The 18174-nt window shown below is 35.9% G+C and overlaps 2 protein-coding genes across 6 annotated transcripts; one reads left to right on the top strand and one right to left on the bottom strand.

The window, feature by feature from the left end:
- The first annotated feature begins 903 nt into the window (after positions 1-903).
- Positions 904-4445, top strand: LOC137735522 (uncharacterized). 5 transcript variants are annotated; one of them, XM_088696340.1, is made up of 8 exons: positions 904-1101; positions 1206-1271; positions 1712-1754; positions 1912-1984; positions 2262-2349; positions 3135-3191; positions 3274-3352; positions 3767-4046. In XM_088696340.1, exons 3-8 carry the CDS (start codon positions 1730-1732, stop codon positions 3778-3780), a joined length of 336 nt encoding a protein of 111 aa, XP_088552466.1. In that variant the 5' UTR covers positions 904-1101; positions 1206-1271; positions 1712-1729; the 3' UTR covers positions 3781-4046. The 5 variants fall into 5 exon arrangements, 2 of the variants coding, with proteins under 2 accessions (XP_088552466.1, XP_068331050.2); XR_015963937.1 differs by lacking the exons at positions 904-1101; positions 1206-1271 and adding exons at positions 1278-1465; positions 4060-4445 and having other exon boundaries at positions 3767-3898; XR_015963936.1 differs by lacking the exons at positions 904-1101; positions 1206-1271 and adding exons at positions 1278-1465; positions 4053-4445 and having other exon boundaries at positions 3767-3898.
- A 3335-nt stretch (positions 4446-7780) lies between these two features.
- On the bottom strand, positions 7781-8816 carry LOC148695796 (basic endochitinase-like). Its single transcript, XM_088696339.1, has one exon. The coding sequence runs from the start codon at positions 8790-8792 to the stop codon at positions 7887-7889; it is 906 nt and encodes a 301-aa protein (XP_088552465.1). The 5' UTR covers positions 8793-8816; the 3' UTR covers positions 7781-7886.
- Positions 8817-18174: the final 9358 nt, after the last annotated feature.

The raw sequence follows: 18174 nt of genomic DNA, 5'->3' as shown, positions 1-18174 counted from the left end.
AGGATGATTTGTCTCAATCATTATGTAGAAACGCTAAGACATTATAGGTGCTCAATAGAGATTAAGTTCACTGAACGCGATCACAAAAGAGATCTTACGTAATCATGTTAGTAATAAATCTTTGGTTGCAATAATGTTGCATTAATCCTTGGACTTGAGGTATTATAGCTGTCTTGTGAGCTGGTCCTCAATCTTTGATTATGTCAAATATTCTACTTTGGTTTAGGTGTGGTCAATGCGTCGTTATAATTGATCGAGATATTTATGTAGTTGAAGACACAACAAGGAATCTCTAACTTTCAGAATGGAAGGTGAATGCTTGCTCACATGATTCTGGAGTTTTTGAGCAGAGCAATTTTATGGTGGAATCATGTGACGTCACATAAGCACTTACTTAGGCCTAACCAAAGTGACTAACAACACTTTAGGGAAGGATCACACTACATTGTCATTGCAACAAAATAGATCTCTCCCGTAATTTTACATTGACTTAGAAACTATTCATACGACTAGATGTCACCCATAATATGTGAAGACTTAAAAGAGTCACTTATGATCTTCATAATGAGGTTTGATTAAAAGTTATTTTCAGTCCGCTAATAACAATCAAAAGAATTTGAATCGTATCACGGCTTAGTCGATTAGAACCTAATGAATTGCAAGCCTAGAATTTATGATGATAATAAAGTGAAGGTTGTCACTTAGTACTACGGTTTGGTGGTATTCCTGTTCATTTGTAGGTTCGAATCTTGTGAGTGGCGAATTCAATATCAAATTAGGTTATCCATTGTGTGACTTACCCGAATTTCCTCTCCCATTAGTAAAAAAAAATGTCATTGTACTCATTTTTTTTTTTTAAAAAAAAAATGAAGGTTTAAACCCACGGTAGGGTACATGTTGGACACAAATTTATCGTCGTCTTCTCCGTGTCCCTCCCTCCCGACTAACCGTTGCTTTTCATTGAAAAAGGGTTTAGGGTTTTTGAGCAGTCCCAAATCTGTTAACTTGGGTTTGCTCTGCGACTGAAAAGATGGGGAGAGCTAAAAAAGGCCCTAAATTCGCAGTCATGAAGAAGGTGGTCACCTCCAAAGCAATTAAAAGGTAATAACTTTTGACAATTTCTTTCTTATTTGTGTTTATTTCTTCATTTTTCTGTAAAAAAAGTTGGAAATTTAGTCAATATTTGCTATGTGTTTTAAATTCAGCTGCAAAGAGGCAGTTTTGAATCTGAACAAGAAGGATCTCACCAAAGAAATGCTACCCAAAAATGTGTAAGTTTGTTTTGAGTTTAATGTTTATTTTAATTTTTTTAATTAGAGGTTTAGTGGTTTCGCATAATTAGTTTGGTTGTGAATTAGGCCAAATGTTTCTTCCGCGCTGTTCTTTAAATACAACACTGCTTTGGGACCGCCTTACCGGGTTTTGGTTGATACCAACTTCATCAATTTCTCTATCCAGAATAAGGGTAGTGTTTAAATACTAATTGTTGACATTGTACATATAATCGTCTTACGCAAATTTGTTTTGATTCGTGACGGAAGGTTTTATAAACAGCTGCGTGTTTATGGTTGAAAAATCTTGATACATGGTGTACTTTTTTCAGTGAGTTTAATCACATTTTGCTCTTTTAATGAGCTAAAGGTATTGGTTCGAACTTAGAAATTATCTGTAGTGGCCATAGTTGACTATTTTTCTCCTTCACTTTATGCAGTTGGATTTGGAGAAGGGAATGATGGATTGCCTATACGCAAAATGTGAGTCTTAAATCACTCGTTTATTCACTTGTATACATTCCATTACGAGAAATCCAGACCACGTCTTGATTGCAAATGCTCCTCTATTGGTAGCTTAATATTCTTTTTGGTAATTTTTGTTTTTATAACAACCTGTTTGTATCTTTTGAATTCGTAGGCACTCCTTGTATCACGGATAGTGTAATGGCAGAGCTCGAGAAGTTAGGTCAGAAATATCGTGTGGCTCTGAGGTATGTTCCCAACTTTGGTACCTCTTCTATTTCTTTGTTAGAAGGTTTGAAGTTGTTGGATTTGCATATGCATGAGCTGCTCTAATATCTATGTTCATTGTCCTGTTCATATCATTTTATACTGTTTCCTTTTACATTTTCTAATTTTTCAATTATGATTTTAATTTCCTGTTTGTCAGGTTGTAAGATAACTAATATATTATGTAGCATTAATAATTTATGCTCCAGTTCACCAAAAGATTGCGTTACTAACAAAGAAATTATTCTGTTCCGACAGGATTGCTAAGGATCCCCGTTTTGAGAGACTACTCTGCACTCATAAAGGGACTTACGCTGATGACTGTATTGTTGAAAGAGTTACCCAGGTACAATTTACACCCAGTAACTGCACTTTCCTGTTTTGCTCTTTGGAGTCTTTATTCCTTGTTTTCAGTTGGTAAAATACTATCCAAAATAGACTGGCTGAGCTGTGCTTGATTTATCCCTACCAAAGTTGCCATAGTTCAACCTTTGGCATTTGAGAGGCACATGAGCACAACTATCATATCCCTTTTCACAAACAATTGTCTCTCAGTGGGTTCTTAATTCTTATTAAGAAAGGAAACTTTGAGGTTGTGAAAGGCCACAAATTGCATCCATCCTGCTGAGAAGGCATTGGACTATGGTAGGTATCGCCTATACTATAATGGCAGATGTTTTGCAACTGTAGGGGTGTAAAATTTGTATAATAATAGCTTGCTACAGTGTATCTGGCTATCACAAGTTTTATCCATTGTAACTTAAGCAAGAGACTGCACAAATGTTTAGACTTGAGATGGAAATCTCATCAAGAATAAATTAGTGAAATGTTGACGATGAACAACCTAGAAATGGGAAACCAATGAATTTTTTTGTATCAAATCAGTTCCTTCTTTTCTTGGTTTGTAAAACGATATATTGAAAGTTAGATGGATTTCGAACGTTAAATATATTTTCTCTTCTGAAGCAGTTGTCTAAAGACTATGTTTTTTGTCTATGCTTTCTTTCTGTTAACGTTTTGGCAAAATTTACTAAGCAGATTGTGGTCTTCTGGCAATTATAGTCGCAGCTTATCAAAATTTTCTGATGCATTCTTACGACTGACATCGACTGACCTTCTTGTTGGGTACAGCACAAATGCTACATTGTTGCTACATGCGATTGTGATTTAAAGCGAAGAATCAGAAAGGTGGAATAGCAATTTAGAACCATTTTAAGCGACACTCTGGCTTTAATGTAACAACTCCATAACTTTGCTTGTTTAAGTGCAGGTCCCTGGTGTGCCAATCATGTACATCACTCAACACAAGTATTCAATTGAGAGGTTGCCAGAAGCAACCATAGGTGGAGGTAGGCTTAGATACCAAAAAACTCACATAAGTACTGTTAATTGCCAAATGCTGTTTTATTTCAAGGTTTTTAACCATGTTGAGTTGTTTGGAAAGTTTACGGGCTTGTGTTATTTCTTTTTGAACAAATGAATTATCTATACTAAGGGGGAGGGGTTGGGCTTAGCCTCACAATGGGCTAACAATATTGTGGTTCAAATTCGTTTTTGGCGAGAATCGAACCTAAGACCTCTCACTTATAAGTGAAGAGGAATATCACTAGACTGTAGTACTAAGTGGCTACGGGCTTGTGTTTTTATTTATTAATGTTGACACTGAGGTGTTTTTAGAAAAAGTCTAATGTGAATCTTATGGCCTTTTTGGAACATGGAACCAGTTTACTTGAGGTAACATAAAAAATTTTGTTTTGTTGCAGCTCCAAGATTTTAATGATTGGTACAAAGCAAAGACTGGTACTCAGATTCATATTACATGCTCAGAACAGCAGCAACATCGTCAATGGATTTGGTAGATCCTGAACAATTCTGTTTGCGCACTTTTGGGTTAGGTGAATTTTCTTCATAGGAACTTGTAAACGTTTCTTATTTGTCATAATAGAAGAAATCGAAGTGCACTTGTAGCATGTTAGTGTTATGAATTTTACTTGTGAAACTCTGTTAACTGTAGTAATTATATCCGTTTTTCAATTTGTCTAATGCAAGTGTGCAGCCACATCAAAACTCAACTCAAAACTCATCAGAGAGGAAACAAATAGCATACCATGATGCATCCCACAACAAAAGCAGGGTTTATAACATAACTTTAAGACACCTTCCTGTAAATATAGTTTGACAAGAACGGCCTTTATGAAGTTGCATACTTCAAATACACGGAGAACTGTTGGCGTTACTAGTGTGCAAATGGTTATTTTGACAGCGACTTACATTAAACGGTAGCACTTATTTGATAATTGTTTGTAATTAGTTTTTATTTGTTTAGTTTTTATTTTATTATATTTTTAGGGCCAAGTCGCGGCTTTCTTGGACCAAGAGCATGCATGGACTAAAACGAAAAATAAATGGCGGAAATGTTGCGTGCAATTCCAAAACCCGAAACAATGGATCTTTAGAACTTTTATATTTGATAAGTGTGTGCTAATCACACACCTCTTTTTACTTCTCACACTCTTAATTTTCGGTGGTCAGATCGAATGAATTGAAGAAGATCAAAGGAAAAAAATTAATAAAAGGTGCGTGAGAAGTAAAATGGAGTGTATGGATATCATACTCCCATTTGATAATATATCACATGCATTTATGCATTAACACACTGTTTTACCTCTTGTAGCACTATCTTGATCTTCATCAAGGTCGATTACCCTAGTGGAGGGCCTTCTTCCTTTCATGCTTCATCTCCTTAGCTTTTGGACTCGAGTGGATTTAGAAACTTGAAATCTCCTAAGCACCAAAGATTTGGTGCCTCTAAGAATTGACACCTTCTAGATTATGAAAAGTGATGGAGAATGAGTAAGAGTGAGTAACTAGTATAGTCTTGCTCTAGAAAAAGAATTGGTAGCTATAAGTGTTTTTCTTTTCTCTTTGGTTAGAGAGTATGGAGGTGAGATTGAGGAAAAAACTCTCTTACATGTGAGGATGAGTGGAATAGAAGACTTAATGAAAACTTCTCTAGGCTTAGGCTTAAATGATGAGTTATATTTTGAGAGTTTTTTATTGTTTGGTCTACACCAAATTATGTTGTGCCACTGCTATATCTAAGTATCAAACTCGTTACAAATATACATTATTCTAAAAATCTTCGTCTAGGCTTTAGGTGCTAGGTGCTAGGCTGCTTGCCACCGCTTCGATTAATTTCTAAGTGTTTGAAAATTAAGAAAGGGCGTCTAGACTTGCTTAGGTGCTCACCTAAATTGCCTAGAGCCCGCCTAGACCGCCTAGGCGCCCCCTTAGATCGTCCATACCCACTTAGGTGGCGACTCTCACTTAGACAGAAAATAGATAACTTTCAATGTGCATTTTATTTTTTTCAAATAAATTGTAAGAGACATGTTATAATAATTAGATGAACATACATTATATTTTTGTTTCTCATGTTCTCATTATGTTCTAATACTTTATAATCTATATGTTGCATGGAAGGTTCTAAAAAACGCTAGGCGCTAACCGGGCGACGGGTTGGAGTATAGCAACTAGATGGCTATGCGGGGCCCTAAATGGATTTAAGTAAATTTAATATATATCTTTAGTATCTTTGTCACATCCCAGCCTGGACCCCCACCACATCCCGGGCTCAACTCCACCGAAGCACGACATTGTCCACTTTGGGCCCCTACCACACCCTCACGATTTTGTTTCTGGGAACTCACATGAGAACATCCTAGTGGGTCACCCATCCTGGGATTGCTCTCATGCGAACTCGCTTAACTTTGGAGTTCTGATTAACTGCGAAGCCAGTGAACTCCTAAAAGGCCTCGTGCTAGGTAGAGACGGGAATATACATATAAGGCTTACAGGATCCACTCCCCTGGGCGATGTGGGATCTAACAATCCACCCTCTTAGGGGCCCGATGTCCTTGTCGGCACACATTCGGCCAAGGATTGGCTCTGATACCAAAATGACACACCCCGACCAAAATCAAGCCGTGTTGGCCGTCACCCTCACGTGACGGCCAACACGCCTTGATTTTGGTCGGGGTGTGTCAATCTTAGTGAATTTGGTGGTATGAAATGGAAGTTCAAATAATCACAAGTATGTATTAATTTATAAAATATCTTTTAGAGAACATATTAATTTATTTTGAATTTAAAGAGAAATGAAAGTGTCAAATATGTGGGTATAAAAAGAAAAGTGAACATTGGGACACATAAAGATGGGCAACATCAACCTGACAATCTATGTTTTTTGAATGAGAAAAAATCAATAGCACTTGATACTATGGACTGACAGCCGTCAAGCAACTTATGCTAGCTATCCAAACTTGAGTGGACAAATAAATAAATAAATAGTTTGAGAGTAGTCACGTGGGTGTGGAAGGAAGAGGGAGAAACTAATTTTCTCTCATCTTCTTCCTCTTCGTAAGAACGCAGAGCATAAGCTTATGACAGAAAAACCAGAACACAACTGATCTGCATTCATCCTTTCTCAAGTTCGAAAATAGAAATGAAGTTCCCAGACCACCTAGGTCACTCAGTCGCCCGCCTAAGCCGCCCAAGGGCTGCTCAGGCCGCCTCAGTGCCCGCCTAATCCTTGTCCCGATTTTGCTCCCCCTTATGCATTAATCCTGGTGGTTGGCCACCGCCCAACGCCTAGATGTTGCCTAGGCCGATTTTTAAAACACTGGTTGCATGTATACTAATAAAATTATTTATTCTTTTAAGTATAAAGCAGCCACTTATTTATATGATATATAATAGATTTACATAAATTTGTCTAATCTCCTAACCGCATAGGCACTAGACTTCAACCTATTGCCCGACTAGCAACTAGGGTATTTTAGAACCCCGCAAACATATGTTCTTAAATTTCATTAAAGGGTTTGAACTTTCTAATGAAAGGCAAATCGGTAAAATTTGATTCGACTGTTGTCGATGTAAATTCTGTGATGGTGGTGGAAACCACAAGATTTTTAGTTTTGTGGATTGGATTCGAGGCCTGATCCACCCTTAGACGCGTGGACATGTCCAACCCAATGGTAGGGACCCATATGAAGGCATGGAGGAATAATTTCTCTCTAAAGAAAGATTTTCTGGAACGAGATTTCTCTAAATTTGAGTCTCCCAAGTTTATGTGTATGGTTATTTCAATTAGGTGCTAATTTTTCTTTATATACGAAAATTTTGTGTTTATTTTGCCGACATTTTCTTTGTTTTTTTTTTTTAAGAACATTTAAGCCAAAAAAGTCTTTGAATTTAGGCAATAATAGATTTCTAATCTTGTTTTGTCAAGTTTCGCATATAAAGTTGTTGGATTTATGTTACAGATTTTTATTTGAGTTCATAATATGGTATTTCAAAAAGAACAACTAGACAATGAGGGCTAGTGTTATAGTGAAAATTAAGCACTCATGTGACCCTTCTCACTCGGGTTCGAAGCTCCTCCACCCTTTCTCCCTACTCTGTTAGAACCCCACCTAACTATTGATAAAAATAAATAAATAAATAAAGCGGATTCCGAGCCTCTACATTTATACAATATATTGGATGACTGGATTCCCCTTTCATAAGTATGAGTTATCTTGAATGCATGTGTCAAAGGTGATCCGGCAATTTTGCCATGTACAGTTTTCCTTGCTAGCTCTTGAATTTCTAATTCATAAAATTTGAATTATAAACTTGAGATTGCAACATAAATAAGAATTTATTAGACATCACAAACTTAAAGATTTGAACAGCGTATGTGTGTGTGTGTATGTATACGTGTGTGTGTCTATATATATATAAAGCATTCACTTTATTATCAAAGGAAACGATAAACTGATGAAAAGGCACGACTTATTTATTTTACTTACTTTTTAAGCCATATTTTAGTTGGGGCTTAAATCACAAGCTCCCTTGAATCTTTGAACTATAGCCACTTCTGTCATCATTGAACTTAACATACAACATGACACCTCCATACTTCGCAGATTTCTTAACGAAAGGCAAAACTTGGTTTATCAGATCATTTGAAGGCACATAGCCAGAGCCAGCAGCCGCCCGCGCAGCTGGGAGCCCCACGAAGAATTGATCAGCTTGTATGGAGGAGGTCCATTTGTTCCATGAGTTCTTGAAGGCATCTGGATTGCTAGAGGTGAATTCACACTGTGGATTGTTGTAGAATTGAACCCAAACATAGTCAAATAAGCCAGTGGTTAGTGCACCATTGAGTTTCTGGTCAGGAAACGGACATTGCAGTGCTGCACTTAAGTACACTTTTCTACCTCTCCGGCTATACTCAGAAAGCCTCCTAGCAAGTGCAGCGTACTGAATCTCACCTCTCTTGATATCGAAATCCACACCATCCAATACGACGTCTCCTAGAGGCCTCGAGTTTGATTGCCCCCCTAAGAAGTTATTCCATATGTAGTCCGCTACACCTCTAGCATCATCTGCAGATGGTAGCGTGTAACTCTCCAAGCTGCCGCCAATCGAAAGCAGGACCTTAATGCCTTGGTTCTGGCAGTTTCTGATGCTGGTGCTCACTTTTTGACAGCCGTTAGACGCCGAATCACAGTGCCCGGCTAAGTTGATTTGAGGGGTCTGGCCATTGCCGAACTGTGAGAGGAATGCTATGTTTACAATCCGGTACCTTCCTGTGTGACATGTTGCTGTTAGTGTGCCCTCCCCTCCAGTTTGTCCCCAATAAACCACAATGCGCCCGGCGAACGACCTCGAAACCAAAAATGGGAGAATCAGTAGGAAGGTAATAACAACTTTAGAACAAGACTTGGTAAACAGGGAAGCCATAGTAATCCTAAATTGCTAATTGGTACCAGTGGTTCCTTTAGTGTCTGTCTATTTAATATTTATAGATATATTCACAGATGTAATTAATTTTGGGTCCCGAATGCCGTGTTTTTTGTATTCGTGTCATTCTCGTTACATACTCAATATCTTAATGGTGGTATCGTGTCACACCCTTTAAATGAATGGATAATATGACTCGACCCGCACTTGACCCGCTAATATTATCATTAATATGATTCAACCCGTTATTCATTAAAGAAAAAATATATTTTAAATCAATAAATAATCTAGAGTGATTCCAAATTTTTTGGGTTTGTAACGTGTTGACCCAAAACCCATTATTTTTGGATCGTTTCGAGTCGGATGAATCTGTTGTGTAAGAAATCTCCGGTCTAAGAGCGATTCCAAATCTAAGGTTCACATGATATAAGGTTCAAGTGATATTTTTTAGACTATTACAGTCCGTCTGCTAAGATTTTAGCTAATATAACATTCCGAATCCTTCTTTTAAATTCATTTATCCAACGAAACTGATTTAATTTCAATCCGGGTATGCCAAGAGTTGTAATGAGATTAACATTATGTTACCCCACTAAAGATATTTAGCGATGTGACTTCTTGTGAACACGGTTTAGCCATGATTCAAGGGCGATGAACACGGTTTGGTCATGACTTCAAGTCACGACAGGTGCCATATTTTGTACTAGAAATAGACCATCAATAAAGTGGATCTAAGAAAGTTGTCTGAACTGCTAACTATATGGAGGTCGAGAAATAAACCATTAATTCGGAACGAGTAGATAACCGTGACTTGCCATCAATTGTCCTCATTTTAAAGAAAAAAAAATCCAAATTCCTCAAGCAACATTACGCTATGGACCAACAATATGTGGCCAGAATTTGCTAATTTTTCTTGATCAACATATGTAATATTAATCAACGTGAGAAACATCAAGATTGGTTCCTTGCTAGGCCAGAAGCTAGCTTCTAAGTTAGCTTGATATGAGATTAGGGTAATAAGATTTGTTTAGTATATACTCCGGGCACTCTATATACTTCGAGAATTTTAACTATTATATCATTGCTCAAAGATACAATGACAAATATTTAACCGTTAACAATTTTAAAATATATGATAATTTGGAGCATCATAAAATTTTCAGAAGAATATTAACAGAATAAGATTGCTTTGAGTTGGAAAGTCTTAGAGCTTCCGTTCATTTTTCAGATAACCAGTTAATCACCAGCCTCTCGGGAACCTAAATCTCATGATGGAATTCAAAACCCGCCATGATAATGGGAACTTCAATAGTACAAAGGCACAAAATAGTAGTTCAAACATTTGGTCCAATAGGCTACCTATGCCTTTTATATTATAATCATGCATGCTAGGTCTTTCTAAATTGTCGTAGTATTTTTTTTTTTCTCTTTACAGTCTCTTTTACAATAAACTTTTTAGTATATTAGAAATACGGCTCAGTACACTAAGTGTTATAATACAAGTAATTGAAAGTTATTTTTCTTAAGTATCTAACTACTTGTATTATGATACTTGGTGTACCAATCGCGTCCCGGCACATTGAAAATCTCTCTTCTTTTACAGTTATACTATTTTGTTTAAAATTTAAGTTTTGATATGTTGCTCTGCACATATAATTTTCTTTTGTTTGTTCTGATCTCTTGATATTTAGTTTTTGACGGCCTTTTCCAACATGAATAAAGGAGGTGAATTGTCTGCCCTTCCATTTCCATACTCTTCTCATGCCCTCCTGTGATGTGTGGTCACGGTTAAGCCACGACAACATTTTATATTAATTTTTTTATAGAAATAATAAAACAAAAAGTAATAGGAATATAAAATGTTGATGTGGCTTAACTGTGACCACACAAACAGAATGGCATGGAGAGAGTATAGAAATGGGAGGGTAGACAATCCACCTTCATGAATAAATCACTCCTTGAATTCGACGTATTGAGATCTTTGCAATGCCCTCTTCGCTTTTAACTTTGTCGTGCTTCTGTTTTTGGGCAAGTACTGTAGGTGGCTTTCATTTACTCATCACTGTGAAGTGACTTGACTCGCAACTTCTTCTGAACATAATGCAAATGCAAAGTTGTAAAATATTTCCTTCATCGAATAAAACAAGACACGTGTAGGAAACAACTTTTTGTATTAATGAATGTTTAGGGTTACATTTCTATGGTTTAATCTCTTATAAGAATATTTCTCTTATTCGAATTTCCAATATTGAGATTTGATCCCATGGTGCCAAACACTTGATCTTGAACTAGGATGTGATTTGGTCAAAAACTGTCGAGACTTGATCTTAAACAAATTGGGACCACAAGTAGTGTCATGTGGTGGGGCGATCTTCGGTTTTAGTGGTTGATGACTCGGCATGTGTTTGTTGCGCTTGTTGATTCTCTACAAGTTTGATGAAGAACACAAAAGTGTTTGTGAGTTTGGAGTTTGCTTTGGCAAGAGAGCTTTCTAGTTCCTTCAAAGGCTTGGACTTGCTTCGTTTCTCTCTTTCATAGCTTGAATTGAACCTAGTATTTACAGGCAAGGGATTGAGTTTTAGTTTAGAAATCCCAATATGAATCTCGTGATTTGTGGAATTAAATTTATGATTTGATAACTTGAGCTAATTATTTAATTTAACTTTTAATTTTATCAAAATCTTTAATAGGAAATTAAATCCTACTTGATATAATTTGATCAAATTAGGTTAATTTGTCTCCTTTTGTACTTGATTTGATTTGCTTGAGAAAGTTTCATATGTTGACATGTGTCACTCTTGATAACTCATTCAATTTTGATGAGTCACATCTCATGTCTGTAATTCGTGGAACCCATGATGTGCGCCACATAACCTTTGCTGGGTCAAAATCTAATTTGTTGATGAACAATTATTTCGCCGAAATTTCAATATTTACAGGTCTAGCCATATTTGTAGGAAGTGATGCACAGATTTTCAACTCCGTTTTCTACATAGATTTCAGCATGATACTTATTGTCTCGAATGTCCTTTAAGCTTAACAACGTTCTTCTGGAACGTAGAGAACAAAAAGCCTCTTAAATGGTCAAAATAGTGTCATTGGACAACATGTTACGAACCTTACCATATCATTCAATCATGTTGGATGGACTTGAGAGGGTTGTTAGAGATGCATTCTTAGATACGAAGTTAGTGAAATAGACGCGTTCACGCAAAACGGTGTGCATGATTGCACTATCAGCTACAGTGGCCTGAGACCACCAAGGGCCAATATGGATGGTAAGGATCGAAGGCAAACCAAGTCCAAGTGGGCTTGGGCTGGACCAAGGGGACACCCCAATGTCGCTGGGTGTGGTCGCCGGTCATAGGAACCAGCACCACCGCTTTAGGAAGCTGTATCCATGGTCGGGGACAGTTGGTGCAAAACCCTAAGTTTGTAAACCAAATTGGTGCAAAACCCTAATTAATTCTTTTACAAAAGCAATCAAATATGCACATAAAGGTTTAACAAAATAGTTTGAGATGTTTTAAATTTAAAAATATACAAACACAACATAAAGAACATAGGCAAATAAAAATAATTGGCAATAAGGGTTTTGAAAATGATTTTTGAACGATTAGGACTTTAGTTTTCATCCTTAATTTTTTTTTTTTTTTTTTTTTTTTGCCTACGCAATCAATATACACGATGATACAAGACAATTTAGATGCTTAACTTTTGTCAACCACAAGGCATGATATCTGCTCTTTAAGTTGTTGATTTTCCTAAACAACGAATTAGGCATGGGTGTCTACTCTAACTCTTTTCATGCTCGAAGTATTTAGCATGGTATCTGCTAAGTTGCACCCTGAGAAAGCATAAAACAATGGAAATCGACAAACACAAAAATCCTAGAACATGGTATCTATTTTAGTTATTCATGATAATTAATTCCAAGAACCGTAACAAGTTCACTTGTTGCTAGGCATAGATAAAAGACTCAATCATCCAAATTTACCTATGTAACAAACTCAATTACAAAGCTATTCTATGGTGATCAATAATAAAATAACTCAATAAGATTGGAGTTAAGATAGGAATTAACCATTAAAGCATCAATAGATTGTTTTGTAACAAAGTATAATGAAAATACTCAAGGAAACATGATTAGGACTTCAACCTAACTATGGAATTTAGTTAATCATAATGTAAATGGGTAACAAAGCCATGCAAAACAGAAAATAAAAAGGAGAAGAAGAAACTCCTCAATGATAAATTGTAGAACGATGCTTAGGTCTTTCCTCTTCCTCCCTTTTGCTGTGGGTTATTCCTTCTCTGTTTTGGTGGTTGTTATTCCCAAACCATAAAATTCTATAGAAAATAAACATCTGTAGCTTTCCAGAAATATATGTTAAATCTCCTGGTTCTTCCCGAGTCATACAATTTAATCCACGAACTCGACTTATCGGCAGAGTCTATGCTAACGACATGGAATTGCAAATTGTTTTTAGTCTCAATACTTTCTTTTTAGCTTCTTTTCCACTCTTTACCTGTTACAACCTACAAAATATAAATAGAATGTAAAACCTATATAAAAGATTAAAATAAAGGTGTAAACAAGGAGAATTAATATGTATATAATAGCGAATTTACGAGCATAACACACAGTTGGAAATAAAACTATGAAACAAGAGAGAATGTAGAGAGACAAAAGAGAAATTGGTGGAGAAATCAAGGTGCCATTTCCTTCTTATTAGAGTGCCTATTATAGGCGTAGGATTTACGTAGAAAAGTGTTGAACTATTGGGATGACATATTGACCAGGAAGGTGAATAGCTATATAATGAATAATATTTGCAACACTCCTCCTTGGATGTTCACCAATCAATAATAGTTGCCTCGATAAAACCTTACTTGGAAAACCTAGTGGGACAAACCAAAGCAAAGGAGAAAAATCAAGCACAACTTAGAAAACATTGATAAGGTTTTGGACGCGCATAATGTTGCCTCTCTAAAATTAATTTTGACAGGAAAAACCTAGTGGGATAAAAATCTAGTCGAAGGGGAAAGAGCACAAAGCTCTTGTATAGCATATTGTCGAAGATTCCCTTTGATGAATAAATTTGATAAATAAGTGACTCCCCCTAATGGTCTTGATTCGACTTGTCATCATTGTCAAGTGTGAAGTAATGTGCTTCAGTATTAAGTTTGGTTAGGGCTTGACCTAGGGAAGTGCAGAAGTTTATTGGCATTTGACAACAACCATTTGTGTTCCAACAAAGACCAAATACAAAATAAAAACTAGGAATTAAAATAAACAAAGAGTAGCATAAAGCTCCATGGTAAATGTAAATTATATATACAAATATCCTTGAAGGCTCTTCAAGAGTCATACTAAAACTTTTAACTCTTTTAAGGGTATGTTGCAACAATATAATTTAGTTCGAACTAACAAATGTACTCGTTGAGGCAATTTATACCCAATTCTAGAATAGGTATTGAGTACATATTTTGAGCTTTATGCTCTTCATTTGAAATATTTGATAAGGAATTTCATGGCACTCTCTATTCTTTATGAAATTGCAGAGAGAGAGAGAGAGAGATCAAAACTTAAAATCTCAAGTATTATGCAGTCTCCACATGTTAGAAGTCTCATGTTTCAAATAACACTGCACTTATAAAAATGTGGTTGCTCCTACAATAGCAGACTATGTCTCTACCAAGAAGTGTTATGCCATAATGATTTATTTCACTTTATCACATGCACCCAAGAATACCATTTGGGTTTACTATAGGTTTCCTTATTCCACATTTTTCAGTGGCTCTCAAAAATGGATCTTGTATCTTTCCAATTTGACCAACCCTTTACTTTGTTTGACATTAATGGTAAAACGTGATTGAATAGCTCTTAATGATATGAGTAACTACTATAATCAAAATTATCAAGTATCATTAATTTGTGATCCAATAATTCTCATTTTCATGCGGATGCTTAATTTATAAGTATTCTCAATGCTTGAGTACAAGTGCCTCTTCGGGGCTTACATAGTCATGACAAACAAATGAAGATGAATTGCTTAGAGAATTGGATCATAACCTATGGAGCGTCATTTAAATCAGACTTGAAATCTTCAATCTTCACTTCTGGGGATTTCAAAGTTTGGAACTTATATATTTGTCATGTTTCAAGCAGGCAACAGATTAATCCACGTCACTTATGAGACAAGAGTGGATGTATCAACGCTGATTCATGACATTATTTGAATCCAATTTGTCACACGGTGCGAAAAATTGTCTCATCAAAAGTGACAAGCCACAAAACTATGGTGAATATATATAAGCACAACTAAAAAATACATCGACTTGAATTCCAATTTTAATGGATGAAAACCATCTTTTTGTACACAATTACTTGTTGGTTGAAAAATATAACCAAACAAATCATGATGATGCATGTGATCGAGATGCATCTCCCAAGCAAAAATTAATTGGCAATGACTAAAATGCTTAGAGCTTTTGGTGAGCCATGAGAAGTTGTGTGCTCAAATCGATAGTATAGCCGGTAGTATCTGTCATAGAGGTATATAGGTGAAGCGATATAAGATCTACTAGATTAATTTGTTAACCAAGAAAACTGTAATATAAATATTAGTAGAAACGTAAGATGTAGACTCAGAGAGAGAGAGAGAGAGAGAGAGAGAGCATACTCTTTGTGGATTCATACTAGCTGCAGCAAACATATATATTAAGTTTTCCAATGGAATTCCAATTCCCTGAACTCCAAGGTCCCCTAGGCCAAGGATACGACTGCCATCTGTGAGGACGATTATGTCTACCTGCAACATAGAGTTGAAAATGAAGACCAGTTACAAACTGAAAGGACTTAGAAACATAGGAAATCTTCAAAATCAAGAATAATCCCAACAGAGAAGCATCAAGATATGCTGCATTTTGACAGCACGACAGAGAGTTTGTGTGTCTTTGGATGGAGATCTCAATCATATAATACAAACTAGATGGATGAAGTGAAATAGTGCATCGGTGTGTTGTGCAACCTTCGTAAACCATAAAATCTCAATAAAAAAGTTTATAGAATGAAAATAAGGTCAGCAATGTTTTATAGCACGGAATGTTAGGCGGTCAAGCATCAACTCGTGCAAAAAATGAGTGGCGGAAATGAGAATTCTTCATTGGATGTGTGGGCACACTAGAAATGACATGATTAAAAATAAGGATATCTAAAGTAAGTAGTAGGAGGAGCCACAATTGAAGATAAGATTAGAAAAAAAATCAGTTAAGTGGTTTGGAACGAAACCTACACATGTTTCAGTTAAAAAATGCAATTATGAGACAAGGTTAGGGAAAAGAAGTAGAGGATGACCTAGGAAGACGTGAACAGAGACTTCAAGAAAAAACAAAGTTCTTGGAGCTAATCCAAGACTTGGTGCAAAACCAAACAATGGTATTATTCTAGAATTAATAGAGTTTACCCCACTTAGTGGGATGAGGTTTTTGATGAGCGCATATGTTACTACTTATCTTACTCCGAAAGCTACATTTTCTTGTGCTATGTTTGTTCAAAATGAATGAAATTACATGGTTTTGAGAAAAATATGAATTCAATCCTTTTAAGTTCAATTCAAGTGAAGTAGCTGAAATTTGGTTTTGTTCAGTAAGTGGATTGAGTTAAAATGTGTTTGTCAAATTTTTTAGGTCAAAATTGGTTTTAAGTGATAATCACAAGTTGGGTTATTTTTCATTACATTTTTTTTTGCTCATCTAAATCTTATGCAGGTCATTCCTTTAGAAATTAGACAGCAGTTTATTTGGTTGAATTTTTGTGCAGGGATCATATTGTTTTAAAAGTCTAAAAGGAGGTTTGACAAGTCAACAAAATGTGGAAGACATGCCTTGCACATGATTTATTCAATTGCACAAAGGCTGGCCTTATCATCTCATTTACACCGACAGATGAAAGAAAGGCCTAACCCAATTTTTCTGGAGCAAACCGCCACATACAATTGCAGCAGAGCAAGGGGTTTAGGGTGATCAAATTCAAAAAGAGATGGAAACCCAACTTCCTAGATCAAATTCCAGTTTGAGGGTCTCAACCAAAAGTATGAACATGAGATATTTATTTGATCATTTTGATCTGTTATGGAGATTGGCCAAGTTGCAAATCTGGTGGATGTCCATTTGGGAGATGTGATTGCTAGTCAACACGTAGCAGATCATTGAAGAGGCAAATTAATTCATTCTTGTGAATTAATGGGTTTTAAAACCTTTGTCGGTTACGGAAAAGGAAGGAGAAGTGGGAAGAAAAAAAAAGAAAAGAGAACTGATTAATATTTTGGAGAAGAGGCAGGGGACTGACGGAAGACAATTGCAACAAAGCACAAGGATTTTTCAGCGTTTTTTCTTAACTCAATTTTCTTCTCATTTTTATTATGAATACAATGATAATTTCATCTATGTTTCGAACTAATTTTCCTTAGCTAGGGTTACGATGTAGCCATGACTATGAATGCTTATATTCTCAAGTGAATTATTGCAAGTTTTCAATTTCATTGAGTATCGTTTGCTGTGTTTATATCCTTAGTTTTAGTCTTGGTGATTAGCTACCATCTTGACTTTTACTTGGTAAATTTGATGCAAGTTGTGCAGATGCCATGTTTTCAACTTGAGTGATAGCTTCTTGCAAATAGATATCATGAATTTCCTAGTAGTAGATGCCATACTTTAGGATTTGTGTAGTCTTTATATAAATTTCCACTGATCGTAATGAGTTTCATTATGTTAAACTATTCCAGATGCCATGGATGGTTGCATATTGGGATATACGTAATAGTCTAGATGCCATAGATATTACATGTGTTAGAGAGATTTGACTATCAATGAGGTTGAGTACTTGTTAATAATTCACTGCAGAAAATAAGTTGGATTAGTTATGGTCAGTCGGATGTTCTAGCATTTTACTCGACTGAATTACAATTGTGTTCTTGGCTGCCACATTTTGCGTTGTGAACAAATTTTCTTGTTTTCATTCGTTTTTACTATTAGTTTTAATTTTCAAATCCATCTTTCATCAATCTTTGCTAATTTTACTTCGTTGCAATTGGATTTAAGTTAGTTGATAAGAATTAAATCATTTTCTAAGGTACGATATTAAGTGCTTACTTTCTATACTATCGATCGATTCGTACGCTTGCGAGCATAAAATTTGGAACTAAATTGGACTAATTTCGGTTAGTTTAAATTTCGCAACAGTTTTGTTGTACTGTATGAGTAGAGTGAGACTAAATGAAAATTCTGAAATTCAATCATGTTGCAATGTGAGATAGAGATTGTTGCACGACTGACTGAATATATATTCCTAGTAGAAAAAAAAAAAAAAACATTAATG

The sequence above is a fragment of the Pyrus communis genome, chromosome 7 (genome assembly GCF_041283825.1).
Source record: "Pyrus communis isolate YQ-2024b chromosome 7, ASM4128382v1, whole genome shotgun sequence".
NCBI lineage: Eukaryota > Viridiplantae > Streptophyta > Magnoliopsida > Rosales > Rosaceae > Pyrus > Pyrus communis.
Note: the sequence above shows the minus strand (reverse complement) of the source record. Positions and strands in the feature narration are given on the sequence as shown.

What these genes read in the sequence shown, in the direction of transcription:
- LOC137735522 (XM_068474949.2), top strand. Translation starts at nt 1,364, where the DNA reads ATGTTTCTTCCGCGCTGTTCTTTAAATACAACACTGCTTTGGGACCGC. An exon ending in TTTCTCTATCCAGAATAAGG is followed by an intron (nt 1,466 to 1,711) that starts GTAGTGTTTAAA and finishes CACTTTATGCAG; the next exon opens with TTGGATTTGGAGAAGGGAAT. An exon ending in AAATATCGTGTGGCTCTGAG is followed by an intron (nt 1,985 to 2,261) that starts GTATGTTCCCAA and finishes CTGTTCCGACAG; the next exon opens with GATTGCTAAGGATCCCCGTT.
- LOC148695796 (XM_088696339.1), bottom strand. Translation starts at nt 8,792, where the DNA reads ATGGCTTCCCTGTTTACCAAGTCTTGTTCTAAAGTTGTTATTACCTTC.